This window comes from Microtus ochrogaster, unplaced genomic scaffold (assembly GCF_000317375.1).
Source record: "Microtus ochrogaster isolate Prairie Vole_2 unplaced genomic scaffold, MicOch1.0 UNK91, whole genome shotgun sequence".
Taxonomy (NCBI): Eukaryota; Metazoa; Chordata; class Mammalia; order Rodentia; family Cricetidae; genus Microtus; species Microtus ochrogaster.
The window spans coordinates 271,793-282,919 of record NW_004949189.1 but is presented as its reverse complement, the minus strand read 5'-3'; the positions used below and the strand labels follow the sequence as shown (position 1 = coordinate 282,919).

At 42.9% G+C, this 11,127-nt stretch overlaps 1 protein-coding gene and 1 non-coding gene across 2 annotated transcripts in view; both read right to left on the bottom strand.

The window, feature by feature from the left end:
- The window catches only part of Chd8 (chromodomain helicase DNA binding protein 8), a 59,045-nt gene that overhangs the window by 7,096 nt on the left and 40,822 nt on the right, over window positions 1-11,127 (bottom strand). Inside the window, exons 20-33 of the mRNA XM_026777933.1 lie at window positions 10,710-10,889; window positions 10,461-10,571; window positions 9,359-9,555; window positions 8,930-9,129; window positions 8,669-8,825; window positions 8,504-8,593; window positions 7,311-7,414; window positions 6,045-6,174; window positions 4,017-4,092; window positions 3,281-3,335; window positions 2,903-3,110; window positions 1,308-1,516; window positions 502-1,218; window positions 152-303 (exon numbers count right to left, since the gene is read on the bottom strand). Of these exons, the coding sequence (XP_026633734.1) occupies window positions 152-303; window positions 502-1,218; window positions 1,308-1,516; window positions 2,903-3,110; window positions 3,281-3,335; window positions 4,017-4,092; window positions 6,045-6,174; window positions 7,311-7,414; window positions 8,504-8,593; window positions 8,669-8,825; window positions 8,930-9,129; window positions 9,359-9,555; window positions 10,461-10,571; window positions 10,710-10,889 (2,586 nt within the window). The remainder of the gene's footprint in view (window positions 1-151; window positions 304-501; window positions 1,219-1,307; window positions 1,517-2,902; window positions 3,111-3,280; window positions 3,336-4,016; window positions 4,093-6,044; window positions 6,175-7,310; window positions 7,415-8,503; window positions 8,594-8,668; window positions 8,826-8,929; window positions 9,130-9,358; window positions 9,556-10,460; window positions 10,572-10,709; window positions 10,890-11,127) is intronic.
- Window positions 5,399-5,508, bottom strand: LOC113455708. Its single transcript, XR_003376692.1, has one exon. It is a non-coding gene; the product is annotated as a small nucleolar RNA U6-53/MBII-28 (small nucleolar RNA).

Genomic DNA, 11,127 nt, shown 5'->3' with positions numbered 1-11,127 from the left:
CCTGCCTCTGCCTCCCGAGTGCTGGGATTAAAGGCGTGCACCACCACCGCCCGGCAACTATAGTGTTTCATAGAAACATAGGCAATGCTAAACAAAAGAGAAACCAAAGGAGCAACACCATCTCCTGCGTGTGTAGATAGGAGAATGGTACCTTGGGCCATTCAGAGGCTCTTTGTCTTTCCTGCAGCAGCAGCAGCTCAGGGGTCATCTGTTCTCCATCTTCATTTGGAAATCCATCTTGGGACATAGTGAGGGACAGAAGGCTCTCTTCATCATAGAGCTTCGGACGGGACCGGTCAGCAGCTAGAGATCACACACAGCATGTGTGAGCAAGGATGATTGTGTTAAATTGGAATGGTACTATGTGAACTAGGCCCAACAAATAATAGATGTACTATGACATTTTATCAAGTAAAAACTGAACTCTCTCAAGAGGATGCATTTTAAAAGGGAAGGAGCAAAGGGTAGGGAGGGGGCCTACAGCCTGTTCCATGCACTCACTTAACTTCTCTTCCTTTTCGTCCTCACTCTCGTCAGTGCTGGAGCTGGAGCTGGATGAGGATGAAGAAGAGGAGGACGATGGTGACAACTTGCTCAAGTCCAGCTCAGAGTCTGAATCCTCCTCATCCTCCAGTTTGACTGGTGGAATACTCCGGGGCAAAGGGGCTGTATCCGAAGAGGCTACACGCATTTCATAGTCTTGTGGGGCGAGTCGGCTCCTAGCCACCACCTCATTTTCTAGCTTTAAAGTCAGACTCTCCAGACTGGGCACCTGGACAGCACTCTCCTCAGGTGACTTTTCCACAGGAGCGTCTGGGCGCAGGGGTGATGGTGAGGCAGTGTGTGAGGGACACCGCTGGTGCAGCAGTGGAGTAGAGCATCGCGACAGGGACGCAGCTGACGCTCCTGCCTGATGGTTCTGCATATAATTCATCCTGGCAGCCAGGAAAGAGAAGTCTGGGTCCTGCATGATGTTGCAGTCTGTTTGGCTCACTCCATGGCGGGCTGCCCCTCGTAGAAGCTCCCCATCATGACGGACAGGTTCCCACCATTTGGGCAATTCAAGACCTGGAGGCTGACACAATGCCAGCCGATCTTCTAAAAGGGGGTGGCATAAAACTTGTTCCCGTAAGCGCCGAAGCAATTCAATACGGTAGAGGGTCCGCGAGGCTCTCTCTTCAGTAATGGGCTCAATGAACAGATTAGGGTCTGGGGGTTCTGTAAGAGACAAAGGTGAAAAAAGAGGTTAGCCAAAGGCTGATCTGTTAGCAACACAGCCCCGTTTACCACAGACTCTACAATCTCACCATCGCCAGCAGCTGGAGGAAGGCGGCACACTTGTCGACACATGGCCACAAAGCCATGGAAGTATTTGGTAAGGCTTTCATCTGTTTTCTTGTCCAGTCGAGCAAAAGTGCGGAAGCGATCCCAGTGAAACTGCATGTTGTCAGGGTCGTACTCTACACCAAAGGTAGACACTACTCGATAGAAATCGGTTTGCTCACGCCTTGTCCACCTAAGGAAGGAAGAGTTGATCACAACACAGGAAAACCGATTATTATGTAGGCTGATTTAGAACACTAGAAAATACAAAAATTAAGTCTAAAACTAACAAAGCCCAGAAGAGGTAATGAGAGGAACTACGTGACATATAGAATTATCAAGTGAAGGGGAAGATGATTTAGGCAAACACACAGTGAGATGAACTGGAGGTCAACCACTGGGTATACATGACGGTCCTTTCGTTATCATGCCTCTGACCATCTCTTTCTCGCTCAGTCCCTTTGTTTACAACTATACTAAAAAACCTTTCCATAATGAATTCCATCTTCATTAATAAAATAAAGAAAAAAGGTGAATTCGAGGCCAGCTTGGTCTACAAGAGCTAGTTCTAGATAAGTGCCAAGGCTTCAGAGAAACTGTGCCTTGAAAAACCAATAAAGAAAGAAGTAAGGGAAGGAGGGAAGAAGGGAAGGAGGGGAGGAGAGGGGAGGGAAGGGAAGGAAAAAGAAGGGAAAGGAAGGGCTGAGGAGCCAGCTTAGGGGTTAAGAGTACTGACTCTTTCATAGAGGTTTGGTTCCCAGAACTCATTTGGCGGCTAACAACAATCCATTACTCTAGTTCCAGGATATCTGCAACCCTTGCTGACCTTGCTGGGTACCAGGCACACACGTCACACATACATGCAGGCAAAACAATCATTCCTACAAGCATAATGAAATTTTAAAAATGCTTTTTCCTGGGCATGATGGTAAAACTTTTAATCCCAGCAGTCAGGAGGCAGAGGCAGGCAGACCTCTGGGAGTTCAAAGTCAGCCTGGTCTACCTGTTAAGTTCCAGGCCAGCTGGGGGAACATTGCCACAGAAGAAAAAAAAAGAAAAAGTAAAGAGGGGCGAGATGGCTCAGTGGTTAAGAGTGCTTGCTTTTCTTGCAGAGGACCAGAGTTCAATTCCCAGCATCTGCATGGAGTGGCTCATTGCTGCCAGAAACTCCTGCTTCTAATGTCTTCTTCTGGCTTCCGTGGAAAGCTATAAACAAGTGGCATTCACTCACACATACACAGATACTTAAAAAATAAAAACAATAAAAAAAGTCTTAAAGAACAAGTACACAGGACATCTTCCTATCATTTTGGTTGTTAAATCTAAGTGAATTAGTTTTCTTTTAAAATATCAGTAGAAGGGATTTTAGAGCCTAAGACTCTGCACATGGAAGGAAGGGCTGTGCCACTGAGCTGTATCTCCAGCCCATAGCAAAACCCTAAGTACTAGTTCGAGAGGAAGGCAGAAAGGATGATCCGTCTAGGGAATTCAAGTAAATCCTTCCTGCCATACTTCTCAGAACAGGCCCACAGCTGACCACAAACTTAGAGCTCAGTCCAAACTCCTAGCTATGCTATACCGTTGTTGCTTTTCCCGCCTTGCAATTTCTTTGAGTTTAAAGGCTGCTTCACAACGTCGGCGTCTCCGGTCCCCACGCTCTGCGGCCTCCATCTTCATCTGTTCTCTCTTGTAGCTGCGCTGATAGGCTGTGACTAGACGGCGGAGCCTGGCTGTTAGGGCAGAGCCCGGAGGCCAGAATAAATGCCCTGGCTGTTGAGTCACCTGGGCTGTGGGAAACAAAGCAGAATGAATAGGAGGTACAGACAGCAGAGTAGAAATGATACTTGTGTTTCTACTCATGAAAAGGCAAAGCTTTTAGATATCCCAGCATAAGACAGTAGTCAAAAATCCCCCAACCTAACCCTTACAAAAATAGGCTGTTTGATCTAGAATTTACCTTCTTCTCCATCAATGACTGAGATCTCCTCATCCATCATCATCAAGGGATCACCCTAGAGAAGGAGATCCACCCCACAGGATGGAGAGGGGAGTGAAAGGGGAGAAGTTGGCACTCTGAAATCACTTTCTTGTGTATGTCCTTCTGGGGCACCAAGGGATAAGAAAAATTTCTAATGAAAGGAACTCTCACAAAAATTTGGAAGCAACCAAAGAAAAGAACAAGTAGAACCCAAACAGTTAGTTCTTGATAATGGTGAGACTCCAGGATTGGGAATTTGTTGAATAACACCTATTAACGCCCAGTTTGCATCCCACTTCCTCCGAACCAGCTCACCCATGTCCTTCAGCTGGCATTGTTATCCTTGTCATCAGTTACATTCTGTTATTCTATTTTAAGACTGATGTCTATTATCTGTGTATGGGTGCTTTGCACACATGTGTGTGCACTGTGCGTGTGCCTGCTGCCTGTGTAGATCAGGAACGGGAATCACAGTGTCTAGAACTGGAGTTATACAGCTGGGTCCTCTAGAAGAACAGTCTGTGCTCTTTAACCACCGAGTCACCTTGCGAGCACTTGTGGTTTAATTCTTAAAAGTTGATTTACTTCCCACATACACAGATGCATTAGCATAATTAACACACTTCAAGTATAATTAGAATGATATACTTCAAGGTTCAGAGAATGAGATAAGACCTACTAATAGATAAAAGCTACACTCTAAAGGAGCTCTCACCTCATCCTCTGGGTCCTTTGGGGGACCCTGCAGTGGCTTATATTCAGGATCTTCACAATCCTTATCAAAGTCAATCCTAGAATTATCCAGAAACAAAGAAGAAAATAGAACAATATATATGCTATCACGAGGAGATCTGACCAAACATACAAGCCAGCAAAGACTACTCTTTAATCTCATGCTTTCGGGAATGGGGGCCAGGATTCAAACTGTGCTTATGTTAAGAATTGCTCTGAGGGAATAAATAATTGTAATTTAACAAAGCACATATCAAAATTTCCTGACTTGGAAAAACAAAACAGTTTTATCCATTTTTTAGAATGGTTTTTATGTGTATGGGTGTTTTAACTATATGCACACCTGTGCATTATGTGCGGTGTGCCGGGCGCACATGGGACTGTAGTTACATACGGTATTTAGACATCATTTGGGTGCTGGAAACTGAACCTGGGTCCTCTGGAAGAGCAGCAGTGTTCTTAAGTGCTGAGCCACCTCTCCATCTCTGTAATCCTAACTTTTTGGGACAAAATCTTACTAAACTGTTGCTCAGGCTAGTCTTAAACTGACAGGCTCAAGCATCTTTCTGCTTCAAGCCTCCAGACTACCAGCCACCATAGCTAGCAGTAAGTCAAATATTTTGATCCATACTCCCTTTTCTTTACTCTTTTTATTGTTTAATTACTTCTCCCTCCTTCACAACTATTAACCATTTATTAATTTTGCATGGTTTGTGGTTTTTCAAAGATGTATTTTATGTGTATGTGTGAGTGCCTAAGCCATGTATGTTTGTGCCTGCCTGTTGTTGGGATGGATGTCGAATCCTTTAGAATGGAAGCTTCAGGGAATTGTGAGTAAATCTGCACCCTCTGAGAGAGCTGGAAGTGCTCTTAAGTACTCAGCCACTGGTGTTGGCTTCACACAAGCTGGAGTCATCTGAAAGGAGGGAGCTCCACTGAGGAAATGCCTCCTCAAGACTGGGCTGCGGGCAAGTCAGTAAGACATTCTTAAAATGAGTGATTGGTGGAGGAAGGCCCAGTCCACTGTGGGTTCCTGCTTTGTATGAGTTTCTGCCCTCACTGCTTTGATGATGAACTGTTTTATGGGACTGTGGCTGAAATAAACCCTTTCCTCCCTAAGTTGCTTTGGTCATGGTATTTCATCACAGCAATAATAACACTAACTAAGATACCATCTCTCCAAACCATGTTCATATTTTTTACAATGCATTAATTTTCTCTACTTTGCAAGGGTGATAGAATGATTTGCAATAAATACATTTCTTTTGTTAGTCCTTTACAAACCAAAGATGTAGTCAGTCATCAATAGTCTTGCTCATGCAGAAATTTATAGAGAGCCCTTATCAAAACCCATCCTTGCAACATGTCCCTCAGGTCTCCATGTGAGAAGTTTTGTTAAACTCACTGGCACCCAAACCAGGGCAACACTGCCCTACTTGGTGACTCAGTATTAGCATGGCAGCTCATCATCAGGACATGTCTCAAGATGTTTCAGATACCATGGGAAATGACAAACTGTCTAAAGCTCTGCCATATCAGTAACCTATGAGAACCAATAGAATTAGTTTATCTTCCCAGTTACTACAGCTATACTGTGATTATTGTGTAAGCCTTCTGGGAAGAACACAGATTTTCACTTGCAGTTACAACAATGTGTGATTAAGGCCAGTGTCTAGAGTCCAATCTGCTGGTCCTATTCTTTAGTAAGAACCTGTCACACATGAGTATAACCACCATCTCAAATCTCAGTGATGGGCTGAGTCTGGTGGTGCACGCCTTTAATCCCAGCACTTGGGAGGGAAAAGCAGGTGAATCTTTGAGTTTGAGGTGCGCCTGGTCTACAAAGCAAGTTCCAGGCCGTCAGAAAGACCTATGAAAGAACTCTATGAGACCCTGTCTCAAAACAAAAACAAAAATAGAGTAAAACATTCATTCAGCCCAGGCTAGCGTTAGGTAGAATCAGCACAAGCAGCACTGAGCAGACCCAAGTGAAGGCACCACCAATGCTTACCCTTCCACCAGGTCAGAGAAATTATCTAACACTCTATGTTCCGCTGCAATAGCTTTGTCATCTGGCCTGCCAGCCTTTTCCAGGAAGCACAAGGCCGGGTCTGCCCTCATGGTGTTATATTTCTCATAGCCTAGAAGAACAAGGGACACAGATTGAAGAAATTCCAATGTCTGTACTTATTTTGTATACTGTTAGTATTATTAGACTATGGCTTTGGTCAGAATAACAAATATTAACTTGGATAGGTGTTAATACCACTGTGTTTATAACTTTTGTCGTTTTCATCTGGTTGACAATAATTTAATATATAACTAATCTTAAGGTGACTGGTCTATAGAGTCATTTAATAATTTTTCGATTACTATTCTTAGTACAGAAATGAAGAAAATAGCTTAATAATTTATGATTTTTATCACACATTCTCAAATGAAGAACAAGAAACATACCTGAAAGTAAAGAGATTCCCAGTGAGTACTTATACTAAATATAAACTTCTGTGTCTTGCTAGAAAATCAAATGCCCATCTTTTAATTAATTAATTAATTTTTTAGGATCTCCTTGTGTAGCCCTGGACGCCTGTGTCTGCCTTCCACGTGCTGGGATGGAAGGGATGCACCACCTAATATCTGGACACACGCAATCTGGCTGTGTCTGCACTCCAGTGCTGGGATGGAAGGGATGCACCATCTAATGTCTAGACACACGTGATCTGCCTGTGTCTGCACTCCAGTGCTGGGATCAAAGGGATGCATCACCTAATGTTTGGCTTGTTCACAACTTTTCTTAGCCCATTACATTTCTAAAGAACATGTAAATTAAGTAACATTAGTTTAGGAAGTAAACAGAAAGAGTATGTTTAAAAAATTCATTCCAGTGCATCAAAGGATAAAGCTAATATTCAATGACTCTAATCCTGGAATTTCTTATCAATTTTTGCCTGATAAGAAATTAGTACTCACTGCTACCTCAGACTACTAAAACTTTAGACAAGTGAGACATAAGAAAAGTCACTGAAATTAAGTATGGTTATTATTAACAGAACTTGACATATATTGCTTGCTTTGACTTGTAGAATCCTAATATAGATCCCACAATACACAGGGAGGTGAAAAGACAGAGAGGCTCCCTGCCTTTAACCATCTATCTGGAATTCCTTGAACATTTCATTATAGAACTAGTCTGTTACAGACATTTGAATGAATTGCTCACCACAAGTACTTTGTGACACATCTTTAACAGAAAAGCAATACTGCAGAGGGTACCTACCATGCTTAAAGACACCAATGAGCAGGGACTTATCAGCTTCACTGTCCCACCACGTTGTTGGAACTTCCAGTTGATCCACTACTGGGAACCATATGTCAATCTCACTAAATGTGAAGTCAGTAAAGCAATGTTAGAAATAGAAGTGATAATCCCTTGAAAGATTATTAAAGCTGGGCGATGGTGGCGCACGCCTTTAATCCCAGCACTCGGGAGGCAGAGGCAGGCGGATCTCTGTGAGTTCGAGACCAGCCTGGTCTACAGAGCTAGTTCTAGGACAGGCACCAAAGCCACAGAGAAACCCTGTCTCGAAAAACCAAAAAAAAAGAAAAAGAAAGAAAGAAAAATTATTAAAGGGTTGCTTGCTTTATTCATTACTTTAAATGATTATGCTTATGCCATATTTCTATGAACTTGTGCTAAATATAGGATTAAAGGCCTGATACAGAGATTTTTAATTATTAGATATCTCTTATATTTTTGGTTGTGAGCCTAGCCTTTAATGGCTGGTATCTCAAAGACAGTATAGGAGGAAGTAAGCAAACCAGTCACTCCTGGAGCAAGGAAGGAAATAACATGAAAGAGTACATAAATACAAAGAGGCTGGCAAGGTGGCTCAGCAGGTGAAGGAGCTTGCTACCAAGCCTGACACCCTGAGTTCAATCCCTGGAACCCACACAGGAGAGAAACTATGCTGGCAATTTGTCTTCTGAGTGCCACAAGCATGTCATGGCATATCCCTTTCCTCTCCACAACACAAAACAACAGATGATAGATAGATGGATGGATGGATGGATAGATAGGATAGATAGATAGATAGATAGATAGATAGATAGATAGATAGATGACAGATAGATGATAGACAGACAGACAGACAGACAGACAGACGATAGATGGATGGATGGATAGATAGATAGATAGATAGATGACAGATAGATAGATAGATGGATGGATGGATACATAGGATAGATAGATAGATAGATAGATGGATAGATAGATGACAGATAGATGATAGACAGACAGACAGACAGACGATAGATGGATGGATGGATGGATAGATAGGAGATAGATCGATAGATAGATATAGATAGATAGGAGATAGATGATAGATAAATGACAGATGGATGGATGAATGGATGATGGACAGATGACGGACGGACAGACATAGGAGTGAATGTTAAAGAAAGGGACTTTACCTTGCGATGGCACCCCCCAACACCTTCTCTGCTTGGTCTCCAATAACTTCTTGCCTCAGATAGTACAGCATCCTTACTCTCAACAGTACCCTAGAAGGGAGAAAAAGACACCTTAGCAACAATGTAGCAAGCCTTCATGAGGACTTATCTGAACAGCACTCTTACTTGTTACACTGATGTTTCAAGTGCTTCTTATAACTCTCATCTTGGAACAGAGTATCAGGGTTATATTTCCGGATCCAGTCTGCCTTATGAATGTCAAAAGTACTTTGTGACTTTACTTTTTTCCCCTTACGCCCACGCGGCACAGGGATAGACAGACCTGGGAAAGGGGAGACATCAAAGACTTGGATTGAGAAAAACCCTTACAACTGAAAACGACCAAATACCTTGTAGAAAGACAAAAGGGTAGGAGTTGATAATTACCTGAATGATTCTGCAATTCTTTTGTCTTGCCATTTTCAGCAGGGCTAATCAAGTCCCAAATGAAGCTCTTGATGTTCTCATCCCCACGGTAGTGCAGAAGACAGTACACAAGGATGGCACGGCATATTGTCTCCACATCTCTTTCAGTCATGCGTCGCTTAAAGCGTCCATGAGACAAAATATCTCGCCAACGTCCCCAACTAACAAAACAGGAAAGGCAACAACACATATATTTTTGGAGAGATTCAAATTCAGTGATATTATCCTGGCTCCCAGAATTGCCATCATCCCGAAAGTGGAAAACAGAAGCTCCCTCAAAGGTAGTGTTTCTACATGTTGCCTCTTGGACACATCCTCCAATCTGAAAGGCAACAGCATCAGGAGTCAGTCAGCACAGGTGTTCTACTGCTCGGCAAGTTGCATTCTTACCCATATACCAGGAGATGCTTTTCCACCCGAAAGCAGTCAGTGCGCCCGTAGGTGTGATGCCGGTCATGTCTTCGGGAACGCGGCCGCTCATCATCCTCACTTTCCAAATCAGAAAACTCAACCAGGTCATCATCTTTCAGAGTGCTGAAGTGTCGAGTCTGTTTCCGCACTCGAGGTGTGTCAATCACCAAGTTATTCTATATAGAGAGCGAAAGATATTGCTCTGGTCTGCTCACAGGCAAAGTCACTTATGAACTGACATAATCTTGAATGTAAGTTACGAAAGTACTCAAGAGTTTAGGGCATGTAAAACCATCTACAAGGCTCAGGAAGGAAAAGGTGGTTGAAATAAAAATGGCCCCACAGAATCACAGATTTGAATGCTTGGTCACCAGCGAGTGCACTATTAGAAAGGATCAGAGCACAAGGCCTTGCTGCAGTAGTGTGGCCTTGTTGGAGGAAGTGTGTCACTTGAGGTGGGCTTTAGGGTTTCAAAAGCTCAAGCCAGGCCCCATGTCTTTGCCTTCCTGCAGCCTTTGGATCTTATATGAAGGACTCTGAGCTACCATGTCTGCCTGTGTACCATCATGTTTCCTGCCATGACACTAACGGACTCAACCTCTGAAGTGTAAGCAAGCACCAATTAAATGCTTTGCTTTGTAAAGGTTGCCATGGTTGTGGTGTCTCTTCACAGCTAAAGAGCAATGACCAAGACAACATGTAAGTGTCTTTCTTTAGAGTGTATCCTTGGTAGAGAATGGTTCTATAAACTTTGTATATAATATTCTACCATAAGTTTTTTTTAAAGATTTTATTTATTTATTATGTATACAGTATCCTCAGTATTCTGTCTGAATGTCTGCCTGCAGGCCAGAAGAGGGCACCAGATCTCATTATAAATGGTTGTGAGCCATCATGTGGTTGCTGGGGATTGAACTCTCATGACCTTTGGAAGAGTAGGCAGCGCTCTTAGCCACTGAGCCATCTCTCCAGCCCCTTTACCATAAGTTTTAATTAGCATTAAAGAGTTGGAACTAATAGAGAATGAAAGTACTTTGCCTTCTACAATATAGCCCCCCACTCAAAGGAGGGATAAGCTCACCTTGCTATTCAGCAGATCCATGTCTAGGTCTGCCTTTTTCGCCCATTTTTGCCAAAAGTTTGGATCATCCAGGGAAATATCTGTCCTATTTTCAGAAGCAACAAAGCTTGCCTAGGGAGAAATAAAGGCAGAATAAAGTTAATTACAATCTTTTATACACAAAGGGAAATTAGAAAGTATTTAAAAATCTTTAAATCCTGGAGATTGCTGTCTCCATCTCTGCCTGCCCACGGAGGATCTGCCACAGACCTTAGCAAAGGTGGACCCTTTCCCTTCAGACTCAATAGTGATGGTTGTGGTCCGCCTCAGTAAGATCTGGTCTATATCCTCCTCACAAAACTTAGAACCCTCATCATCTTCCTCCATTATGGCGGCATATGCGCCTTTCCTTAAGAGATCTTCAATCTCTTTTTTGGAGAACTGTTGAATCTGGGGGAAAAAAAAGACAAGGATAAAAATCTTAAAAAAAAAAAAAAAAAAAAAAAGAATAGTCAACATTTTATTCTACTTTAAAAAAATGATCAGCAATCCAATTCCTGGCGCTCTGCACTTGACCTCCAGAACCCACATGAGGGGGAAGGAGAACTGACTCCACAAAGCTCCTCCAAGTTCTGTATGCACATAAACACACACAAGTTCTCTATGCACATAAACACACACAAGTTCT